The sequence below is a fragment of the Amblyomma americanum genome, chromosome 1 (assembly GCF_052857255.1).
Source record: "Amblyomma americanum isolate KBUSLIRL-KWMA chromosome 1, ASM5285725v1, whole genome shotgun sequence".
Lineage (NCBI taxonomy): Eukaryota > Metazoa > Arthropoda > Arachnida > Ixodida > Ixodidae > Amblyomma > Amblyomma americanum.
The window spans coordinates 207,382,684-207,407,881 of NC_135497.1; the positions used below are offsets into that span (position 1 = coordinate 207,382,684).

General features: G+C 50.1%; 1 protein-coding gene across 1 annotated transcript in view; it reads left to right on the plus strand.

Moving 5' to 3' along the window:
- Nucleotides 1-11: 11 nt before the first annotated feature.
- Nucleotides 12-25,198, plus strand: part of LOC144114541 (N(G),N(G)-dimethylarginine dimethylaminohydrolase 1) — a 42,982-nt gene continuing 17,795 nt past the window's right edge. The window contains exon 1 of the mRNA XM_077648345.1: nucleotides 12-317. Coding sequence (XP_077504471.1) covers nucleotides 45-317 — 273 coding nt within the window. The 5' untranslated portion in view covers nucleotides 12-44. The remainder of the gene's footprint in view (nucleotides 318-25,198) is intronic.

A 25,198-nucleotide genomic window follows, 5' to 3' on the forward strand; every position in this document is an offset into this window, starting at 1 on the left:
TCCTACTGGGCGAGTTTTGTTTTGCCAACACAAGCACTTTCAAAATGGCGTTCGGGCGGTATACGCATGCGATAGTGTGTCGAGTTCCGAACAGCGTCAAGCAATGTGCGTCGGGAGTTATAGGCGACATAAACGTTGAATTGGCGAGAAAAGAGCACGAGGAATTTTGCAAGACGCTTAGAAGCCTCGACCTAGATGTCATCGAACTGCAGGCCGACGAGTCAACACCGGACTGCGCATTCGTTGATGACACCGCTATCATTTGCAACGGTGCTGCCTTAATCTGCAGGCCAGCCAACGGACAGCGCCAGAAAGAAGTAAGAAACATAAGCATATTTCTGCCGTTGTAGTAGTGGAGCGGTCACAGGAGTGGCGTTGGTCGCTTTTCGTTTCTAACTGCCTCATCAGTGAGCTCTCACTCTTGTCAGTTGTCGAATGTGTAGACTGTAATTTTGTTTTCAGTGTGTCACTGGCAGTAAGTCAGTAACGACCTTGTTGGTACTATGCTCGGGTTGCGGTGATATTTCTTACAGTGATACGCATGTTTGATATCCTAGACCTTGGAGCAGTTCGTGTGTCCAGGTGACACACCCATTCATCACATCTCGAAAGTCGCGCGCATCTACATCTCAGCGTGTTATTTGGGTGTGGTGAATCACGCTTGCACGACTGGCTGTTTTCATATGCGCTGACGGTATAGATCGTGATGTTATCGTAGCAGCTGCACAGTCACGATTGGTTCGTGCTTGAAGCCTTCGACGCAACATCGGCGACCGTTTCTACGTGCTTGCGTACCGCGCCTGCTGGGAATGCACTTTTATCTTCCTCGACGTGGAATGTTATCGGTGCTGTTATCATTAAAGCACCCCCCTCCCCGCCGCCTCCCTGGTCGACGACTTGAGAGCTTTTGGCGAAAGCTGTAGGGAGAGCAGGAAGGCTATGGTAGGATTTTTGTTTTTTTCTTGAGCTTTTTTTTTGTTTCAAGCGTTTACAAACGCTCTCAAAAATTATATTCTGTAGCGAAGAGGATGTGTTCTACTTAGTGCACCACTAAGCGCAAGAGAAAAAAAGGATTACTTAAATAGCAGATTGAATACTCGAAGGAGGCTCGAAGCTCAGCGTGCACTGCACGCAAATCCTCTCTGATAAATCAGTCGAGAATGTCTGTAAATGTTATGGTTTTTGTGTTTCTTTTGAATGTGAGGCATAACACCGGGCCAACATTCCGAGTCTAGGCTATGTTCTTAGGAATTCTGACCACTGCTCAGGAAAGGTAATCGAACACTTATTTCTGAAAGTATTCGAGAAATTTTTTTTATCGCATTCTCGGTGCCGATTTCATGGGATGTAACCAAGCAGCTCATGCTCAATCCACAGGCGCTGAATGCACTGCATTACGCTTGTGGTAACAGCGAGCCGAAGAAGTTGTCCGGACTATCAGTGCTTAGGTGGGAGTAAACCCCCCGGCGGAGTACAGTTACAGGTTGCCAAGTGTCCGGTGAAAACTTTGGAGAGGGTACCATTGCGAGCGCGACAAATGGGAACAGAAGTGCGCGTCACAGATCAGTGGTGCGCGTCAGTAGCCTCCAGCCCTACTGTGGCGATACACGATGGCGACAAAATGGAAAGGAGGACGCTCTGCCGTTTTCTTGCCGGTACTCCTTGCCTCGGTTATCGCGCTCGGCCGCGAAGCGGTTGTTTTGCACAGTGTGTGGCCGTTCAAGGCGCGTCTTCGTCATAGGTCGGGGCCAAATACCCCATTTTCAGAAAGAAAACCAGCGCAAAGAACAGACGCAGAACAGGACCACAGGACGACGCTGTTCTGTGTCTCCGTCCTTTGCTCTGATTTTATTTCTACAATCATGTACCCACTCGCCCAGCTCTTCACGCTTCACGCTCTTTCGCGCAGAAAGCAAAAAAAAAAAAGAAAATGCGCATGTTGCAGACGCATGTCGCAAACGTGTTGCAGACGACCTTGAGTTGTTTCTGGTTTGGTTTATGGGGGTTTAACCTCCCAAAGCGGCTCGGGCTATGGGGGACGCCGTTGTGAAGGGCTCCGGAAATTTCGACCACCTGGGGTTCTTTAACGTGCACTAACTTCGCGCAGTGCACGGGCCTGTAGAATTTCGCCTCCATGTAATTTCGGCCGGGATCGAACCCGCATCAGAGCAGCCAAGCGCCATAACCACCGCAGCGCCCTTGTTTCTATAAATGTCCACATTTAATCCCAACCACCAACTCCGCTCGGTAGGCTAACGCCGGTAGTGACGGCATCAATGTGACAGCTTGCTTCGCAGCACGTAAAGCCTTGCTCAAGAGCAGCGATGTCAGCTTTCTTTTCCGCGTTGAACGATGGCACAACTTTTCATATGGAGAGCTTGAACAGGATCTTCGAAAGGGACACATCGTGTTTCTGTGGCCCATGTTTTCTATTCCCACGAGATCATTTTTATAGTGGCTTCGCCGCAGACGAGCGGTGTCCTTTCGGCCGCGCTGGCGACATGAAATCGCTTATTTGTCGCGATACTTGCTGCCACGATAAGCACCGGTAGAACGCGCAATGGTGGGAGTAAATAAGAGATAGCAGAGATCGATCCCTTTCGACGAAGGCCGACCGTGCTTGGCAATTTCTCCGCCGCCAAGTTAGTGGGCAGTTTCGTGGGCGCACGGAAGCTCTTCGTGCCCCTAGTGTATGTATGCCGTTGTCACCACGTGGCATAGTTTTGACCGAAGGTTGGTCGAATGGCAGTTTGCCCCCGTCGTTCGCAGTCTACGCTCTTCTTTCGCAAGATAACGGGAGAGCAGTGTGTGGACTGGCGACTCTTTCACGGTTGCGAATGGTCCCACCCACCCGTTTCGAACAAGTGGTCCGCGAACGAGTGTTGCAACGTTCGTAGATGCACAAGTGTTGTCGCCAGTGGGCACAACACATAGAATTTGCCCTGGTGTGATTTTCGGCCGGCCTGACGGCGCGACTTATGCCTTATGTTATTGTTTCTTTATTTTTCGTCAAGATGCTTAATTGAGCGCTTTAATTTTGCACGACGAATATCTGCGCAAAGAGAGCAAGACAGAAAAATGCGCTCATTTATTACGCATGAAGCTTCATCCTGCCGTCGTCCTCTTTCTTCAGTCACTTATTCTTCGTGTAGTTTTAGTTTAGTAAAGAGGATGCATTTTGTCTGGCTTCTATAAATGGCAACTGCACTAGCTGCGCGTTGCACTCCACACGGTTTGCTCCTGCGGGACGCCCCATGCTTTACAACGCAGGAACATGTGCAAGAAAAAAAAAAAACACAACGCTTGCATTCTAAATTATGTTCCGCTGTGGGAAATCTTTTCGTTTACTCGTATCCAACTATAACGGAAAGCTTGAAGACGCGAAATACCGCGGTATACTCTTTATCGCGTATGTGCCATTAAGCATCAGCCCAGGAGTCCTTGTGCATGGCGTTGCGTAAAATTTTTGTCGACTATCTTTGGTTTAGCTCCGTAATGTCATTCGGCACTTCCTAGGAGCCTGTAGCTGAACGTGCGCCTTCTGCCCTGCACCAGCGGCGGCGAAAAAGTCTGGGACATTTAGTTGCTGTAGTGACTGATGTGTGAAGATGTGATGATGGTTGGGTGGAAAAGGAGACACTTGAAAATTTGCTTTCGCCATTCGTTTCGTTTCTATTCGATGGTTGGGTGGGTTATTTTGGGATGTGAATCATAAGTTCTGGATAACCGCGTGTTGTCACCGCAAATTACTACTGCCTCTCGCCGTGCAGACGAAAGAGCAAGGACCGGGACTATTTGGCATTTCATCGTCGAACTAAAACAGCGCTAGATTACACCAAGGGACAGAAGAAACACGATCATCGCAGTGGTGGTAAACTTTAATAAATATTGAGCCTTATGTTCCTCGGGAGTGGCCAGCAGTTGGTGACGCTTGGCGACTTCCAAAGCCCAGCCCACCAGCTGTTTTTGGACAGCTGGGTCGGAGCTGGACACCGCGACTATACCCATCGCTCGAGGTCAGTGAGTAGCCACTCTGATGGCGGCTGGAACACGGGGCATATGTAGAGTATGTGGTGGAAATCAGCTCCACATAGAACTGGAGAGAACAGCCCTGTGTGAATTAGTGCTAAATGGGCGGGGGAGAGGAAGGTGCGAGACTGTAGCTGGCGCCACGTCACCTGCTCAAATTTATTGACTGATTTGAGAGACGGAGGATAGTGGATTCGTCGCTCCGTGCAGTGGCGTGAGATCTCGTGTATATATGTGACCATTCGGTCACGGGCGCTCCCTGGCTCGGCGGCTTGCTCTGCTCGGTTGACGTACGCTCGAGCGGTGGCCCGCGTTCGTGGCCACCCATATGAGTTGAGTGGGCTTTGGGGTGCTGAGAGGTTTTTATTCTTTTTTCTAACTGAAGCTCACTAGTGATTCTGAGCTAGATTGTTTGTACAAGAGAGCCGCCGTGGTGGCTCAGCGGTTATGGCGGTTATGGCTGCTCACCCTGAAGACGCCGGTTCGATCCCGGCCGCGGCGGTCGAATATCGATGGAGGAGAAATTCTAGAGGCCCGTGCGCTGTGCGATGTCAGTGCACGTTAAAGAACCCCAGGTGGTCGAAATTTACGGAGCCCTTCACTGCAGCGTCCCTCAGAGCCTCAGTCGCTTTGGGACGTTAAACCCCCATAAACCATTGTGTACCCAAAAATCAAACATGTTTGCTTGTTATTTATGTGGACACGCGGAAGCAAAAAAAAAAATTAAGGAAATATACATACTGCTATTCCTGCGAGATCGTCCAACAACGCCGCTTTACCTGACCCTAGCAGAACGCATGAGGTCTTGGCTCGCATGCATACCGTTTTCTTTCTTTCTTTCTTTCTTTCTTTCTTTCTTTCTTTCTTTCTTTCTTTCTTTCTTTCTTTCTTTCTTTCTTTCTTTCTTTCTTTCTTTCTTTCTTTCTTCGCCAGCGAAGTCGACAGCTCAATCGCTTTGAGCAGTCCGAGTGCGTCGCCACAGGAAGATTTCCGTTGTGCTGTGTTCATATATCACGACTCAGCGTGTGGCCTGCGCTTGAGACGCAGATTGGGTGGCCGATCCCAACAGAGGCGGCGGTTGGGTAGGAGCCAAAATGCCCTTCTGGCTGTTCTGGACCGGCGTGATCTTGGTAATGGCTGAAATTTATCCTTTCTGCAGATGCGTGTTCACAACTGTTGTGCGCTGCTTATACTCGCCGTGGATAAAGTCGCTGTACTGCATTTAACCGTAAAACCATTAGAGACCAGACGACAGGTTGCATTGCCTTCGTGGTGAGCAGTGCCTCACGTCGCCACGCTGCAGCAGAAGCACGGCAAAATATTCGTGCTACTCGAACTAAGCTACCGTTTGGATCGTCACTCGTGGCTAGATTTATGTGGAGAGGGAATGGGAGCCAACCTACCCCCATCCTTTCGTTATTTTCTTTTAACCAGAAATTTTGTGTGGAAAGAAACGCAGTGACCCTCAATTTTTAAGCCAAGAAATCCAAAGATGCTGCCCTCCTCGAAGTTGACAGCGCAGCACAGGGATTCTCGAGTGTGCGTACATGGAAAGCGAGTATGGGCGAACATACACGCGTCTCTACGTCGTGACCTCTTGATAGCCGTGCACTAACGGGCGTTAGGCGTAGCAGCTGGATAAGCACTTGCCGTAAAAAGGTGGTCGCTGTCATGCGTGCCTCGCGATCAAGGACGTCAATTATAAAGCATAACTGGGAGACCCGTATGCGCTGCCGAGGAAGAGCGCGCGTGTTGAAGATTGTTGGCATGAGCCCACTTCACGCTTGGTGCAGTTTATATTCTATCACTGTGACCGAGAGCGCGTGGTGTATATAGGAACACATCAGCGCATTCTTACGGGGCCGTGGGGACCATCGTACATGCGCAGTGCGTTCTTGTATACCACCAGTGCTGTCCATCCGCTTTTGCCTAGATGGATGTGAGCGTGCCCGCTCCTGGTGGCTCGATGGGCCAGAGCAGGCACGAGCCAAAACGTCCAAAGGAGCCACGCAGCAGGGCTTGCATGACACTTGTGCTCCCGACAACGTGCGCGAAGCCATGCGGTCCCGTGTTCACGCCGTTATCAGTGCATTACTACTCCCTATGGTGGAGTAGATTTGAAATAAGGGTTCGGCATCCCACGCGGCTGCAAAGGAACGCTGTATGCAGCTGTCACAGAAAGTTTGTGGGTGAAGAAAAATTCGTCGTGCTCCGGGGTTTGAACCTGGCGTAACAGCTTTACAGGGGCAGTGGCTCTGCCGATTGCACAAGCAGACTTGCGCCACGCCGCCGCGATTCACCGTGCGAGCTGTGGTGCATGCTCCGGCCGCGTGGGCGCGGTGCACGCGTGAGGAGCAGTCCTCTTGCGTCGCCCCACGGTGTTTCGCTGCATGTATGTGGGGGCAAGTGGCTTCACCTGATCGGCGCCACGGGCTGTGACAGCTGCGCCAAGCAGAGGGCCCCGGATTCCGCCTTTTCTTGAAACGGAGAAAGGTCTTCAAAAGAGTGCGTAGAAGTTGGTCAGAGAGGCAGCTGACCAGCGCGTTTGCCCCTCTTCTCCCCGTAGATCAGCGTACGTTGGAAAATCGGAACTTAATCTCAAGTTGCTTTTACGCACCGTTAAGATCTGCCGGAGGCACTTAGTTTTTAACGAGGACGTGGTCAGTTTCACCTTAGCGCTGGTTCGCCAAGCCGGTTTTACAGCGGTTTCTGTGCGATGTAAGGTTGTGGGTGAAGAGCTGCGCGAAATTTTAATGTGGTATTCAGGATACTACAGTGCGTTAGTGTTTGATGCGCGTGTTCACTCCTCATAACTCATGCAGTCACAGTATCAATAGTGTTTTTATACTACGTAATAACATGAGAAAACGGTAGGATACAGAGCAGCGCAAACGGGGAAATAGTTCCTGATAATTTCTCGCATATCGATCTTTGGCCATTCGGAATATTCGTAAATATCACTTACCTAGTACATTTATTATAAAAAAAAGAAAAGAAAGGGGTACAGCACGTGACTTGTAATTGCACTGACATTTAGCCGCCGGTCTACATGTTCAGGCTAACACCGGAGGACTCTGCTGCTGAGAAAAATCTAGTCGCAGGATAGGCGACCCGGCCGCTAAAATTATATTATCCTGAAAAAAAAAAAATGCGTTGCAACAGTCCGCTTAAAAACCAACTAAAAATTGACAAAATTAATAGCCATTCAACCAAAGCGTTGCGCACTCAAAATCGCCCCGATTTCGTCCTTTCACGTTTTACACCGAACACACGCGTTTGTCAGAGCTGGAAACGTCATAGCTCACTGCTTAGCGTTCTTGCCGGTATAAGCCTCCCCACACTTGTTTATATATGTAAGAAGCAACGAAAAAGGTTAACGGGACGACCAGACATCTGACGCGACATCCGAGTTTGGTTTATAACCCTCGGTTATTATTACCCTGATGCCTTTGCCGAGGCTTCACACACGCGACAGAATTTTTCTGGAGGCTGGTGAGCGGCGCTTCTTCATGGAGAACGTAAGTCGAGGGTGGCGGTGGTTGGACGGGCTACCCCTGACTCAGGGAGGTGGGGTGGGGACGTGATGGTGGGTGGCGCTTCTGGAGTCTTTCAATTCGATTTCGCTGTCACTTTTAAGGCGAAAGCCTTAGATCTCTGTTTCAAGGTTGCGTTGTGAGGTACAGAAAAACTGAGCGCGCCGCGAAAGGAAAATGTCAGCCTGCAGCTCCATAGTACGTCTCTTTATTTTTTAGCTTTTTTTATGTCTCTTTGTTTCTTTCTTAAGGTTTTTTCAGTCTGGCTTTTTTTTTTTTTAGAGAGAGAATAGATGCCACGAGGGAAAAGTAATGCGAGCGGGTGTAATGCCATTCAAGGCAGCAAGTAAAGCTGGCTGTCGCGCGCAGACAGCGCCGCTGATAGCCATGGTCCCTACCCCTACCATATATACTGCCGCGGATGATGGTTGACTGCTTGCGGTAAGCGCGCGCATGCGCAGTAGGCTTTGTAACGGTCCGTCACCGCGCCTGCTCGATGTCCACCCTAAGATCCGCGTGATCTTTTTATTATTACCAGGAACGCAGAGGGGAATGCCTTGTCAGGAGAAGTTTATATCTCGGCGTGGTCGAGACATGGGCCGGGGCATGCGGAAAGCAGCCTGCGTAGTGTTCCACCGCTCCACTGGAGCTTCCCACACCGGCGCTCTTTCCAGCGCCATGGCGCCTTTGAGACCTTTGCTGGTGGAAATGCTGCGCAGCCCTCCGGTCTCGCCGAAAGGAACGGGCGTGCGGGGTCCCCCTGGGCGAGCGCTCGGTGTGCAGCGGCCTTGCGCGCTCATCAGTGCTCGTTGCGGCCGCGGACTGCGCGGCAGCCTGTCGATGAACGAGTCGCGCGGCCCTGGGGAGGGGAGGCCGCGCTCGGCGGAAACATCTTCGGTCACGTCTGAGGACCTCTGGCGCTGCGCGGGCGGAAACTTGTCGCGGGCCAAAAAAAGCCCTTCGCCCGGGTAACGCCAGTGTGGTGGTCGCTGGTGCTCTCGACAAGCGGGTCGGGAGGGATCGTATGCCCCCGATTGAAAAGTTTCTAGCGTTCCTCAGTACAGGGCTGGATTTATGGGGTGATTTACGTAAGAAAACCATGCTGAACCCCATTTTTTTTTTCGGCAAAGAAAGTCCAACAAATACATGGTTCAAATAAGACCCATAAACCTACTCCTTCCTCAACTGGCCCACTACGGCACTCCCTCGCGTGTTTGCAACTGTACCTCAACGTGATCCTTAACGGGAGCCGGTTAGTGGCACATAAGTGTGAAGCAGTGTTGGGATAAGATGTAGCGCTTAGTATGTCTGGCTTTGGCACCCGTCTCGCCTGCAGGAGGTAGTTGGCTCGAAACTCGCCGCCGGACACCCACCGGTAAAAACTGGTACAAGCGTCCCCCATCCTGGCGCCCTGCCATCTTCAGGGTTGTGCGCTTTGGAGGAGCGCCGTAAACCCCCGCTGCGCCCCTCGCGGGCCAAGCCCAGTTTCGAACGACCTCACAGGCTGCTAAAGGTGGTACCTCTCGGCAGACGCGGTTCGAACGCGAGCAAAGCCTCGATGCGCTGTCACTGGGCGCGCACGCACTAGCTCAACGGCCTCTCCTTTTCCGTGAGGATCAAGCAGCTCTTCCACACCTGCAGAGTAGATGGCGACCGCAGCGTCAGTGGTCCAACTCCCCTCAGCGGCACGGTGTCTTTGCGACAACGCCTCCCCTCTCGCTGGACGCACCCACCATCGCCTGTGAGACAAAACACACAGCTCTCTCTGGACCTTGATCCGCTGGTACACAGAAGCATCAGCAGCATTCAAAAGGACCACGGTGGGCTTGTACCGCACAAGGCGGATTTCTGTCCCTCGCGGATAGATTTTCCATCCAGTGGGGAGAAGTGCCTGTTCCAGGCTCACACAGTGGCGGGATTTGAAGGCGCAGGTTCCTATCCCAAGCCATCCAACCCCTGGAAGCCGTGCACCTTGCAAGGTGATGGCTTGTATCTGTCTAAGGAAACAGGTGGGTGCCCGGCCGGCAGTGGGAGTCGAGCCCACCACTTGCCGAATGCGAGGCGGATGCTCTACCTCAGGGCCACCGCTTCGGAAGCACCCGCCTTGCATTCAGGAGGTGCTGGGTTCGATCCCCTGTGCCGCCGGGAACCCACCGGTTTTCTAATGGGTACAGATTTCTCCTGGTCTGGTTCTTCTGGGGTGAAATGTCGACAACATCACCCTCCCTCGATGGAAAATCTATCCGCGATGGACCGAAATTCGCCTTGTACTGTAAATACAGCCCATTGTGGCCCTTTTTTTTTTGTCGTCTATACTCAAGGCGGGGTCAAAGACCCATTTCCAAGCATTTCGCCCCAAAGAAGTTGAGCGCCAGGCCAGGCAGAAGCTTGTACACATTTATCACCGGTAGGTATCCGGCGGCACTGGGAATCGAACCCTGCATCTCCCGCATGCGAGACGAGTGCTCTGACAGCCAGCCCAGTTGTGGGATGCTGAATAAATAAGATGAATAAATAATACAGATATACAGAAAAAAAGAACTGGAAAGGACACTTAAGCTCCGCCTTAAAGGTATAATGTGTTGTGTTGTGTTGGGTTTAATGGCGCATAAGCAGCTAAGGCTATCATGCGCCAAGCTCAAGGTATAGGAAATATTTTCGCCAGAATTTACAGATAAGAAAAAAAAAGCGGTGTACAAAGTTTCAAAAGTTATTTCCTTGTACCTAGTATAGAGAGCGAAGACTAGATTGATAAATGGCTAGTATTAAAAGCTTGAAAGGAGGTCGGGTAACCTCAGCAGCCGTCCTTATAAGGCCAAGGATCTGGAGGCTACCAACCAATAAAATAGACACCTCGGCCTTCTTCGCCTTAAAGGTATAAGTTAGCGTTAATGAGTTGATGCCCGTATACGCAGAATTGGTCATTCTCTACTTTACATTCGTACATCCCTAGGAGTCCTCACACCACTCCTGGCGCTGCGATTAAGCGGTGCACCACTGCCCAGCGATGGCGGGCGCTGCCACCGGTGGGGCTAATGAGACGCAGGTTGCTCTTCCCGAGTGACCTATCGCGACCAGTCGTGCAGGCGGTCGGCTAGGCCGGCCGGGGATAGTTGTGTATCCATCTGTAAAGAGCCTGTATAAAATTCTTCGTTTCTCGCTGAATCGCTTCGCCTGCAAGTCATTTCATCGAGAAACCTTCAAGCGGTGTATCCAGTTTCTGGAAACCACCGGACCAACAGCACCGGCAAACGTTACTGTTACTTCTCCAGGGATTTTTCGCTCGCGGCCAACGGCGCCGACGACGTCGCCGGCTTATCTGCGACTTGGGGCCCTTAACGCTGTCGCGTTGATACTGATTCACATCTTGAGGGTAACAGCGCAAAAGACGGGACCAACTCGCCCGTTTAGCAATAGTATACTGATTAAAAAGTAGAAAGCCTACGGTTGGTACGCGAGTTGCGCTTATTTAGCTGTGCTATTTGACTGAGCGGGAATACAGCTCCGTGGTGATTTTCTCGAAGGCATCGCAAGCTTAAATCATTGAACTTTTCCGATTAACCACTTTATGACATGTTTTCATGGACCAGGTTGAACCTATTTCGTAAACGGCGCGTAACAAGCGCGATTGTTGTACAGCATACCCACCTAGGCGCTACGCATGTATGACCCGGCGTCATCTGGCCTTGCAACACGACACGCTGCGCTTCATGAAAACAATACTGTGCGAAACGCCATACTGGTGATGCCACGATTCAGTTCTGCGGGGTGCCAACTGCGCATCGTGATACATTCTCCGCTTAATCACTTCACGATGTCGCGTCATGGCGCATCGGAGCTGGTAGCCGTCAGTCTGCCCACCGTCTAGAAAAAATTCTGGGCGATCAACTGGATTGGTGCGGAGGAAGGGCGATGGCACTTGTGGCCATTCCCCGCATTTAGCCGTTGTGTGTTTGTCTTTCTGTCTGAAGGCTGTTTTGTGGCAGGCTGCTCACCTGCCAAGATATATGTTGTCGCACACAACATACCTAGCAAGCTGCCTACCGCGTCAAGCGCGCAGCTCATTTAATCGTGAGAGGCTATTCGAGAAGAGCAACCTAGGTCGCAACCCACCCCAAGCGACCGGTCCCGCCGATGGCAGAACCAGCCATGGAAGGGCAGTGGCGCATCGCTTGACCGCTGTAACACTGCGCCAGGAAGTGGTAGGAAGACTCCAATGGATCTATGGATGTAGAGAATGACCAACTCCCCATATATGGTTATATTATCGCTGTCCAAACAACTGCCAATCCGTGAACACTGGATCTGAATACCGGAACCGGAGGGAAAACCGAACTGCTAGCGCACCTAATTCGCATTTGACGCAGATCGGCCATCATATTTCTTTCACTCGCCAATTTATTATAATTCTGATTGTATTCCAAATCTGATTCCATTGTCTTTCACTCACCAATTCGTTCCAGTTCCGATTCTGTTCTTACTCCATTTCTAGTCGTAATCGCTTCTTTTATTCATTTTTGCTGAGCCATTCTTAGTCCGGCGTCTCTCTCCTCTCCCCTACAAGTGGAGGCGGGGAGGGGAGGGAGGGTAATCCCCTCTGTACGCCTTGACAGCGCCTGTACGATTCAGAATGTCTGCTTCGCATGTTCTGGCGGTTTGCCGTCTGTTTTTTTTTTTTTTTGCGCGATGCAGTCGCTCTGATTGCACGGCAATCGACAAGCTATCACGGGCTGGCTGCATTGAAAACTGACCGCGGCTGTTTCGTTTTCCTCCGTATTTGCAATATAAGTGCTCGGATCGCCGAATTATGTAGGGTTATATTACACTCATTGTTCGAACGTTACGACTGCTCACAAGGCCAGTTTCGCGGCATATGAGCTACACGAAGGATGAGCTGCGCAGTAACTATTTTTGCGCTGTTCTTTTTTTTCAATTTCTCTTTTTTTTTGTATGTGGCTTGTCCAGCAACAAAATCATGCACATAGTTGCGTTTCCCCGCTGGGTAATGTTAACTAGAAGTAAGATGATACGATGAGATGGCGTGTTCGTGGTTCGTAGCTGACGAGTCGTGTTACGCGATGACAATTTCACCAAAAGGTTTTATTTTATTTATTTATTTAGAAGATACAAAGACGCAAAGGAGTAAACTGTCATTGATTCACTAAGAAACCTGGCGAAATCAGCCTATAACAAGCTCTTTTTATTTCATTTATTCATAAAACATATAATACAAAAGTTGAGTGCAAAAAAGCAGTACAAGGGGTCTCTATACCCAAGTATCCCCGCCTTCACTATAGCCAGCTGTCATTAGCTCATTTCGATCTCATGCAGTTTTAATTCATCCAATCAAATATCGTGGAAAAAAGAGCACTTTCCCACGTGGCGAATATATTTCAAGACGTAGGAAGGACCGAAAACTGGGCGAGTTGGTGCGGATTCATATTTTAGCAGGGCGGAAAACGAGCACAGGCGCCAGAGACGTAACCTGTGTCGTGTTACGTTTTTTGGCTCTTGTCCTCGTTTTTCGCACTGCTAAAATATGTGTATTTAGTGTTTCATCATCATCATCAGCTTGACTACACCCACTGCCCGGCAAAAGCCTCCCCCATGCCTCTCCAATTAACCCTGTCCTTTGCCAGCTGCAGCCTCCGTATCCCCGCAAACTTCCTAATCTCATCCGCCCACCTAACCTACTGCCGCCCCCCTGCTACGCTTGCCTTCTTTTGGAATCCACTCCGTAATTGGTTTGTTCGTAGAACGTTGTGGTCAAATCCTGTTCTGGTGAGGGAGTGCGTTTTCGGTTCTGGTCACCGACTCAAAGAAGCCATTCCCAGGCCAAACTCATTGCGACATCTCAGATGCTGTCACCCGCCAAAAACTTAATCGCGCAGACGCATTTAGCGCCGTTTGTTGGTGTATCCACATTCACACCGCCGCACAAAGAGTACCCTGAGCGTGAACAGTGATGATCAGCAGCGTAGCTCACGCAGGTGCCGATAAACGGCCATTTGTCCCAGCAGCGAGCGTGGGAACGCACGGACGCAAAATTGGCACGGGCTGTGAAAGACGTGCTACCCGGCACCCATTTCTTCTGGCAGCGTGACGGTGGAATTCGGTCAAAGAGCCCAAAGAGGTGGCTCATTACTCCACGTGTGCAGGGCCTTCAAACACGCTGCGCTAAACTATCAAAGGGATTGGATGTTGGAGGAACTAGGCCGCCTTCCTCGATCGCTTCCGCTGAACCGTCTGTCGTCCAGAGTCGTCCGCAGCAATAAATCTCTCATCCCCACTGCTGTCAGCTGATAGAAGAAATAACATGGAGGATGGTTACGAGTGTGCAGGGACCCCGGAACAAGGGTGGTGGGAGGGGGGGGGGGGGGGCGATCGCTTCCCTCAGCATTTTTCCAGAGGGAACAGCACCCCCCCCCCCCCGTCTCCGATTGCTTGCACTTGGATTCGATTTCTGACAATTGAAACATTTCAGTTCTAGGACTCTTTTAATGCAAAGCACAGTTGGGCTGAGCTACTTAATTGGCTTAGTAGCCAGTTGTAAAGCATTTCGTATATGAATGACCTTAACCAGTCATGTCCCAACAGAAGTCGGCTGTCTGACCCGCGTACATGATCATGATTAGCAGAATTTAAACAAACCATGCATAAACATTTTAGATGCAATTGATCACTCCTCGTGCGTAAAGCTTCCCATTTGATTTCGTTTTATATTGCCGTAAATCTTTGCACCGTTAGTTCGTTCGCACTCAAAACCGCCAGCACGCGGCTTTATCACTTTGTTTTGTAATGCGAGATGCGACCGGACTGATCTCCATTGATCGTGGCCACGTGCAAACGCTTCCACATTTTTTCAGACTGTTGTAGCTGCTTTTTGGTTCTTTATCTCGAAGGTTCCTTGCCAGCTTTAAATTGAGCGCGGCCAAAAACTGCAAGTATTCAGTTCGATGACCGCCGAGCACGCTTGTGGCTATCGCCGCCGCCAAGTCATTCAGTTATTAGCGGGCGCGAGTCAGCCCCTTAAGCAGTTTCTTCTGGAAGCCTTTTCGTTGTCTTCCTGTCTGTTGGAGTGTCCTCAACGTGACAGTTTGCATCAACCATTGAACATTGAAAAATAAAAAATAATGGAAATATAAAATCTATTATGTAAATTAGCATTAAATAAATAACAAAATAAGCTCGAAATATTGCCCCCCCCCCCCCCCCCACACACACACACACACTGAAAAAAAAAGTTCCGGAGTCCCTGCGAATGTGAAACGCGAATGTTTGAGCGTTAGTTGTGGTATGACAGCAAAGAAATACGCCGGGCCGGGGGTCGTTACTACCCATCCTTGTCCGGGGATGGGTTTTGAACACCGTGGTTTCGAACCAACCACCTCCCGCAGCCCAGGAGGACGCCCAAGCAACTATATTAGGATACAACTTAAAAAAAAAAAACAGCAGTTAGCACTGGGCCACGGTCCGCGGCGTACTGTATTACTCCGCTAGCCAGTCACAAAAGTGAACAAAATCAGCTTTTCAATATTTGACTTTATTAAACAAGCCAGGTATCAAAATTCTAGAGCTTATAACTTTTTTCTCATGGTTAGTCACAAAAGTGAACGAAATCAGCTTTTCAATATTTGACTTTATTAAACAAGCCAGATATCGAAATTCTAGAGCTTATAACTTTTTTCTCATGGTAAGATCCTTGTTTAGGTGACAAGGGAAGTTTTAACAACGGCCTGCATTTTTGTCGTGGAGGAATTCTGTGCGCCGGTCCTGAATGTGGGCGGAGCTTCACTGCAGACTTCAATTGTATCCGACTGTAGGCCACCCGTCGCCTTCCATCTTCTCTTTTCCTTCCCTCTCCCTCCTCTACCCTGAATGTAGAGAGGGCATTCCCTCTCCCTTTTTCCGCTCTTTTCCACCCACCCTCTCCCTCAAACTTTCCCAATCCCGCCTCTCCCCTGAAAGAGGAGCGAAGGATTTCCACTTCTCCACTTTGCCACTCGGGGCAGCCGGCGGTGCAGAAAACGACGACGGCACGAAAACGCCCGGCGAATTCCATTGGAGATGTGGTCGTGGCGTGAACGACGAGCCCGTTTTCCCCTCTTTCCACCTTTACTTTTATACCGAGAGGAAAGAGGGAGAGGCGCGGCTTTTGCTGCAGCTGGAAATCAGTCGTCCTGTTTGTTGGAAAAGTTCGTAATTTTCAGCTGCGTTCGTTACGCGAAGGTACGACTGTTGCAGAGCACCGAGTTGCCCGGAAAAAGAACAGAAATATTGCCTACTTTTGCATGGCTAACTCTAATTCACTGTTCCAAAAATGCCTGGTGGTACCACTCCTTGTTGGAGTAAAAAATACACCAAATTACATGTACTGTATTTGGGGACAGCTTTTTTTTTTAGCAATGCAGCAATGCAACCTGACGTTAATACCACGTCAAACTTGTTATTCTTGATATTTTTTTGTTTTGCTGCTTTTGTATGACCGCTTTACACCACTGCCCCCCCCCCCCTTTTGTAATGTCCCAGACGGGATCTTTAAGGTACAATAAGTGAGGATGAGGATGAGTGGGCCCCCCATTGTCTCTCCAATATACCCTTCTCACCCCTCCGCCTAGCCCGAACAACGCACGCCCCACGGCTCGGGGACATGGGGCCGCCTCCTTCCCTGTCCCCGAGTGTAACTAACCGCAACTTTCTGCTACAAACGGACCGTCGTTGCACTGCTTTCAGTGCAGCCGAACGGGACCCAACATGTACCCGGCGGAAGCTGTGTCTCGACCCTGAAAGCCCATCGAGGCACCCTACTACGTCAGTATGCATGCGCAGATCGCGTTAGATCACCCCAGGTGCCGACGACCAGCTGCGAGCACTCTTGCTGCCTCGGGACCAGTCGCGCGTGCGCACTGGCAACGCACAGTAAAGCCCCAACTCGATGGACACATCCTACGCGTACCGCCGGAGCGCCTACGCGCACGGGCGTACGCTGGATCCTGTCTGCGCATGCGCAAAGCGCGACGCGCGCGCAGGCGCGAGCAGGGGCAGATATCTGTCCATGTTAGATATCCGCGCCTGAGCGCGCGCGCTTGCGCGCGCGTCGGTCCGGTTTACAACAATAGGAGGACGGCGGGGGCTCTCGGGGACTCTTTTCTTTATGGCTTGAACCTATCCCAGGTTCCTGGAACTTTTCTTCGCGGTTTAAGTTGTCCTTTCAGCGCCCCCCAAATCCCCTTTCTTCACGCTTGAAATTCCTTCGGTCGGCTCGAGAGGGTGAACGCCCCAGCACAGGGAGCATGGAGGTGTATGACTTTTTTCGACGCCTGGCACGGCGCGGCGCTGGGCGCGTAGGCGCTCCGCCGTACGCCTAGGATGTGTGCATCGAGTTGGGGCTTAAAGCCCCAACTCGATGGACACATCCTACGCGTACCGGCGGAGCGCCTACGCGCACGGGCGTACGCTGGATCCTGTCTGCGCATGCGCAAAGCACGACGCGCGCGCATGGCACAGATATCTGTACATGTCAGATATCCGCGCCTGAGCGCGCGCGCGTCAGAAGAGGGGTGCGGTTTACAACAATAGGAGGACCGCGAGGCTCTCTCGGGGACTCTTTTCTTCATGGCTTGAAGCTCTTTCAGGTTCCTGGAACTTTTCTTCGCGGTTTAAGTTGTCCTTTCAGCGCCCCCCCCCCCCCCCCCACCACCAAATCCACTTTCTCCACGCTTGAAATTCCTTCTGTCTGCTCGTGAGGGGAACGCGCCAGCACAGGGAGCATGGAGGTGAATGCCTTTTTTCGACGCCCGTCGCGGCGCGGCGCTGGGCGCGTAGGAGCTCCGCTGTACGTGCTGACATAGCGCGATCCGCTACCGTGACCCGCTTCCGCGGGGCACCACTGCGCACGCGCTGATTGGTCCTGACGCGGCAGGCGTGCTCGCAGCTGACCAGGCTCCTGTGTTTTTTGCAGCCGACTAGGGTGCCTTGATCCCGGCCATCTAGGCACCCTACAGCTGACTAGTGTATAATGCTTCCTGCGGGAGCACGTACAGGAACACTGCAGCTGACGGGTGCGTGGCGCCATCTGGCGCCCACAAGTGCCATTGCGCTATAGTGCCTAGAAGCAGTGTTGTCGGTAACGGCGCTACCGGTAACGCGTTACTTTTTTTGGTAACTTAGTAACGTACTCGTTACCAATTCGGAACTGTAACGGGTAACATACGTTAACATTTTTCGGTAACGTGAGGTGTCACGTTACTAGATACTTTTTGTTCCAGTTGTGACCCACTCCGCCCCCTTTTTTAGAAATAAAAAGCGCAGAGCACCTAAAGTGATGTAAATAAACAAAATGTACAGCTGCTCCCGACAACCCTTGTTGGGGCTCGCATGCATGCCAGAAAACAGCTGCCCTTGACAACGCAAATAACTAGAAAAAAGACAATAGCCATAAAACACGTGCATGAACACGCATTCACACACTTGCCTTCACCTACCTCCCCTTCCCAAACCACTCACACAACTCTACAGAGTGGAAGCATGCCGAGCATTTTGGAACATCACATTTTTCAGAATTACTCTAAATTTGTTGAGAGTTCAGCAATGTTTTCTTTGTGAAGTTAGAATTGATGATGGAGTGTCATTTTGTGTTTAATGCCACATTCAGAAGATGGCTTCACCATGTGCAACAGAGCTAGAATCCAACACTTGTAACTCTACAGGCAACTTTACGCCACAATAACATTGCTAAGCTCCTGCACACTTGTGCAAACTATTCTCGTTAAATCAGGATATCGCGTAAAATCGTTGTTTGGGCTAGATGTTATATGTGAAATGTGAGCTTTATAAATTTGTTATCGTAAGTTCTTAAGGTGACGAAAACTTAAAATTTATATCCATGAAGTAACGGCAAAGGTACGTGCGGTACTTTTTTTCGGTAACCGTAACGATAACGCGTTACATTTTTTGTAGGTAACGTAGGGCGGTAACACCTACAACACTGCCTAGAAGTATGTGCTAGGCACTATAACTGCGCACGCGCAGTGGCTCTCGCACAAGCGGATCACGGACCGTGCGGGCCCCCGGCTCAGCCTGAAACAACACAAAAGTTGTAAACGCGCTACAGAAGCGCAAATGTTGTTACTGTGAATTTCAGTGAAAAATAGTTTGTCGTTGTTCGTCGCCAGAAAGAGAGGTTTTGTTTGTTTTTGATGTGATTTCCTCTTCTTATATAGCAGCATATGTACAAGTTTTATTGCGGTCTGTTATAGTCTTACACCAGTCTTCCAGCTGTTTTGGTGCAAGGAGCCGCCACGGTGGCTGAGTGGTTACGGCGCTCGGCTGCTGGCCCGAAAGACGCGGGTTCAATCCCGGCCGCGGCGGTCGAATTTCTATGGAGGCGAAATTCTAGAGGCCCGTGTACTGTGCGATGTCAGTTGCACGTTGAAGAACCCCAGGTGGTCTAAATTTCTGGAACCCTTCACTACGGCGTGTCTCATAGCCTGAGTCTCTTTGGGACGGTAAACCCCCATTAAACTAAACTGTTTTGGTGCAAGGTTAACGCAGCGAATAACAATTAGCCGTATAGTTTGGCTACCGCTGAACCTGGTTAGAGAGTGAAAGCTCTGGTGTATCGGGCAAGTAGACGCGGTTTGGCGTCTGCAACGTTTATTACTCGTGGACAGGCGCGCGAACACGGTGCGAAAGTGGGGAAAGTGCCCGCCCGCCGGCCGTCACAATCGCGGCGGAAGCGCCGCTATTTACGGTCGCTCGGCGCGCGCACACCTCTGTGTGTTGAGTAAAAGAACACACATGCGTATCGCACCAGCTGCTGCGAGGTGCACATGCATCGATCAAGACTGGTTCATGGCAGCACTTCGCTGCGGTGTTGTGTTCGAAATTTTTTACGTGGTTCGGGATGTTGGCGGCCATTGAGGTGGGCGATGCCAAGGCTAGCAGACGGCCAGGCCTGTACTCGACTATTCGTTTTGGAAGCAGTCAGTACCAAGCTGCACTTGGAACTGCCGGAACTGGCGCTGCACACTCGCGGAGCGGCACCGCTTCAGAACTTTACAGAACTGGTGCAGCGAGTGCAATCGAATCGAATGGACCTTTTATCAAACAGCCTGTAACATTGCGATCGGTTTGCCACCAACACGCAAGAAGTCACGAGAGACCAAAAGGCAGCAATGTGTCCGCTTTTGTCTGTTCAAACAGCTTCTTCTCCCACTGTCGCTTGGCTCTTACCATGAAGCACAAGCAAAGCACATGAACATCAACTGGGCTCGGATATATTGCGCAATGAAGATATCAACTTCTGCGGGCCCCATACTTCGCTGAAACTGAGTGTTAATGTTGTCTTATCTTAGTCATTTAGTTTATAAAGCTTTTGTAGAATTAAAGGGCACAGAAATGGTAAAAAAAGGAGGAATTGACAGACAAAAAAGAGAGAAGTCTCATAAATATTGTGCCATAATTATGAAAAAATGCATCGCACAAACCCAGAGACCAAAAGGGCAAAAACCACACTACACAGGTGGTATGAGCTAAGCACTTATTGTATGCACCCACCAAGGCCCTGATTTGCCCGCACGCGCAGCCTCCGCTATACTCCGGAAAACCCGGCGGAGTGCCACGACGAAACAGAAGTAATAATACTAAGGTTATCAGGAAATACGACTCGGTAATATAGAGCGCGGAGCATTACAGAGCCAAGGCGCATGCTGGGGTAGGTGATAAGTGTAATGCTTTCGGAGCTGAAAATCAAATCGCACCCAAACAGCGAAGATAGCCTCACATTTCCTGTTCGTCTCAGGCTATATCCGAATGATTAAAGCAAAGCAAAATGTTTCATTTTGTGTGTGGACGCCGTACTTACGCTTCATGCATAGCGATTTTGCGAAGCTAAGGTGGCGAGCAAAAGTACTGTGTTGATAAGACTTTCAGTGCTTAAGAAATTGAGTTATGCAAAGAGTGGTATACAGTGTGTCCCAGCTAACTTTAGCCAAGGTTTAAAAATATGCTGCGGTACTTTAAGGCGACGCGACCAAATGCATGTTGCTGGCTATTGTATGGAGCAACTCGCACTATTTCTGCATCGTTTTTAATTGCATAATTAGCTGAGACTAATTAACCAAATTCGCAAGGAATGAAGATAGGCGAAAAAGTCCAATGAGAGACTTGTAGAACGGTCCGCGAAACGTCCTATTGAACAGTTTCTAACTCTTCATCTATTACGTATCGGCTTTTTTTCGGCTGATTGCAGATGCCCGCGAAATACAAAAAAAAAATACCGCGTGACATGCCCGCTTGTGCGCCGCGATTGCAGTGCTCTCAGACGTTCAGTGTAGGAACGAACAAATCATTTAGCCCGGTGTGCTGCTGCTTAAAAAAGTGACAGTGCTGCGACGCAGGCGCTGGCTGTGCGATTTACGTGAGCGCAAGCGATAAGGACTGTCTGCTTGTCGCTATCAAGCGCCCCAAGGGAAGCATACCGCTGGCCTATATCGCACAGTCGGCTGCTGAATCGCTGCAGTGCTCTCACACATAAAGTCACTCACACGGAACGTGTGAGAGCACTGCAATCGCGGCGCGCAAGCGGGCATGTCACGTGGTACCTTTTTGTATTTCGCGTGCATCTGCAATTTGTGAAAAAAAAAAAAAGATATGTAATAGATGGAAAGTTAGAATTCATTTGGACATTTCGCGGACCGTTCTACAACTTTCTCATTATACTTTCTGTCTATCTTCGTTGCTTGTGAAGTTGGTTGATTAATATCATCTAATTATGCAATTAAGCTTAATACAAAAATAGTGTGACTTGCTGCATACAATAGCCAGTAGCATGCATTTGGTCGCGTCATCTTAAAATGCCTCGGAGTATTTTTAAACCCTGGCTAAAGTTAGCTGGGACACCCTGTATATGCTGTTTTGCCTGTATTATTGTTTTCTGCATTGTTTTAATTTTTTCTTGCATGCTCAACATATCACATGACATATTACCGAATATTAATAAGTTCGTACTGAAATATTTGAAAACTGGCTCTAATTGTTTTGACCTGCCATTTGTACACCCCACGATAAACATAAGCAGGCGCTCAGTGCAAGTGCCCGTTCACTTCATAAACCTGAGCCCGGCCCTGCAACCCAAAGCCCGGCCTAGGCCCGGCACAAACTTGCTGTGCCCGGCCTGGGCCTGCAACCCTAAGCTCAGGCCCGGCAAAAACTCTCTGTACCCAGGCCGGTCCGGGCTTTCGGGTAAGCTCGAGCCCGTGCAGTGCTGTAATCGTGTTATGATATAACTCTCTGTAACGTCTCAGATTTAGCATATAGCGCGATCCGCTTCCACGCGCCGCCAGTGTGCACGCGCTGATTGGTCCTGATGCGGCAGGCGTGCGCGCATCTGGCTGGTGCCCTCAGGATGACCTGCACATGTACAGTAGTAGAATGCATCTTGAAACCGCGCAAAAAAGACAAGGGACGTGGAAGAAACCAACAGGACAGAGCGCGGAATCTCTTGTCTTGTTTGCGCGGTTTCAAGATGCATTCTACTACTGAATCTGAATCTGAAAAAAAAAATGTTAAAAATCACCAACTAGCCCGCCTCTCTCTATTATGCATGTACAGTGGCTTCCCGCGGAAGTGGATCGCGCTCGGATCGACAGCCGCGGCAGCCACTCTAGTGGATCGGAAAACAAAGCGCACCACTATGCGGGACGCCATCGCGTTGTGACCGCGGACGCATCCCCTAAACAAATGGGCGCCAGTTGCTCCTTGAGTTTTTGGTCACCGTGATAAGATATACGCGGCACGCACGCAAACGGTGCTAGAAACCTTTAGCATACCGCCACCGCTCTCGCTTACCGCACGCCAGCAGTTGACATGCGCAGATCGCCATGACGGCGCCAAATGGCGCCACTTGCCCACCAGCTGCAGCGTCAGGACCATCTACGCATGCGCACTGACGCCGTGTGGTACGCACTATGCTAAAAGAGACATTAGAGAGTTATAGCATAGTGCGGTCTGCGATCCACTACCGCGGCACACCGCTGAGTACACGCCGATTGGTCCCAATGCAGCTGGCGTGCACGCAGGATGGATGGATGGGTAAGGCTGAACCCCTTAAATCGGGCAGTGGTTCAAGCCACCTAGCCATTACTTGTGAAATTTTACTCTTGTCTTGATTTTAGCCACCAGTCGGATAACCTTCGCTTGGTTATTCTACCCGCTTGAAATCTACTTTTCCTTCAGTGTCCTTAAAGTTGACGGGCACGTGGTGCCATCTGGCGTCCCCAGGGCAATCTGCGCATGCGCAGTGGCGTCTTGCGGAAGCGGATCACGGTAGCGGATCGCGCTACGCTATTACAGTTATAGCATAGCGCGATCCGTCACCGTGTTGCGGTTCCGCAAGAACCACTGTCAGACTGACACGTGAACACTGAGTACGCGTTGATTGGTCTCAACGTGGCAGGTGTGCACGCAGATAGCGTGCATGTGGTGCCATCTGGCGCCCTTAAGGCGTTCTGCGCACGCGCAGTGGCGCCTCGCGGAAGCTGTTCACGGTAGCAGATCGTGCATCGCGCTATGCTATAACTCTCTAATACTAGAGAGCTATAACATTGCGCGATCCGCTTCCGCGATGTGCCATTGCGCATGTGCAGATCGCCCTGAGGACGCCAGGTGGTGCCACGTGCCGTCAGCTGTAGTGTTCCTGTATATGCTCCCTGCGGGAGCATATACAGCAGGGAGCATATACAGGAACACTAGTCAGCTGCGTGCGCACCATCCGCGTCGGGGCCAAACAGTGTGCGCCCAGCAGTGCCTCGCGGTAGGTGATCACGCTATGCTATAACTAATAATAATAATAATTGGTTTTTGGGGAAAGGAAATGGCGCAATATCTGTCTCATATATAGTTGGACACCTGAACTGCGCCTAGGGAAGGGATAAAGGAGGGAGTGAAAGAAGGAAGGAAGAAAGAAAGAGATGCCGTAGTGGAGGGCCCTGGAATAATTTCGACCGCCTGGGGATCTTTAACATGCACTTACATCCCACAGCACACGGGCGCCTTAGCGTTTTGCTTCCATAAAAACGCAGCCTCCGCGGCCGGGTTCGAACCCGGGAACTCCGGATCTGTAGCCGAGCCGGCTATAACTCTCTACTCTCTTTTCAGCTTAGCGGGTACCGCTACCGCGTAGCGCACGCCGTCAGTGCTTGTGCGCAGAACGCCTTGAGAGCGTTAGGTGCTGCCCAGCTGCGAGCACTCGCTGCGTTGGGACCAATTAGCGCGTGTGCTCTGGCGGTGTGCGCTATGCTGTAGGTCTCTATTTTCTACTTGCTGAGGATAGCGGAGCGGTTGAAGCTGCGGTACGCTTGCACTTCAGTGATGTTTTCACAACAACTGCTTTCAGCAAACACAGTTTTCATCAGTTAAAATTCAGAAACTGAATCCTTTAAGGTGGGAAACAAAAAGTGGACGAATGAAACAAAAGTCATGGAGCGAGTTCACGCTATTGTATGTCGTACAGCGCTGCTTGAGCACTACGTCATAGTTTCATTTTCGTGCCAGAGGTTGTGCGTACCCGCCTCACTTTTTCACTGCATGATGGAATGTATCAACAGTCTTACGTAACAAAATAACACCCTGTAATGACCCGGAGTGTCCTTCAGAGAATTTCTGAAAATTTTCTTAAGCTGAAGCTTGCTGGAGCTGTCAAAAAGCAAGCTTTCAATGCCATTCGATTTGACTGTCACTCTACTGAACCATTTACAACAGTGCGGTAATTTCTATGCCAACGCTAAGGGCTCAAATCAGTAATGCGGTCTTGATATGCTGAGACGAAACTGCTGTTAATGTCGCTACACTGATTTTCTTACAAATGTGACAGCTCAAGCAGGCTACATGTCATCGAGAATTCTGTATTTAGCATTTAGAGCTGGGTTTCCCTGTTGTTGCTTCTTTCCAGGCATTGTGAGGGAACATAGAAAGGGTGGTCCTGCTTACGTTGTGGACTGAGCTGTCACTCCTCGTCTATTTCTCGAGTTGTCTTTGTGTTTTTCCAGGAGTGCAATGCTCCATCACCCTTTGATAGTCACCTCATACGCATTTCACCAGTTTCATTGCATGCGGCTGCATTGTCTAAGCTGGCATCATTAAGAAAAGCCAAGAAATAATACCTGCAGTCTTTAGCTTGGAGGATATAATCATTTTTGCATTTTCTGCAGTTCAAATATCTCATTGTCTTCACCCTGAATATGTGCTCGACAAAACTTTTTCTATTTTCACATTTCTATTTGCGCCGAGGCACCCTGAGACGACGCGACCAAATTCATGTTGCTGGCAGTTGTATGGAGCAACTCACACTATTTTTTTATTGGTCTTAATTGCATAATTAGTTGAGATTGATTAACCAACTTTGCAAGCAACAAAAATAGGCGAAAAATTCCAATGAGAAAGTTGTAGAACGGTCCGCGAAACGTCCAACTGAACAGTTTCGAACTTTCTATCTACTACGTATCGGCTTTTTTTCGCTCTCTGGAGATGCCCGCGAAATGCAGAAAAATACCACATGACATGTCCGCTTGCGCGGCACGATTGCAGTGCTCTCCAACGTTCCGCCCAACAAACCAGCAGCTCATTTAGCCGGGTTT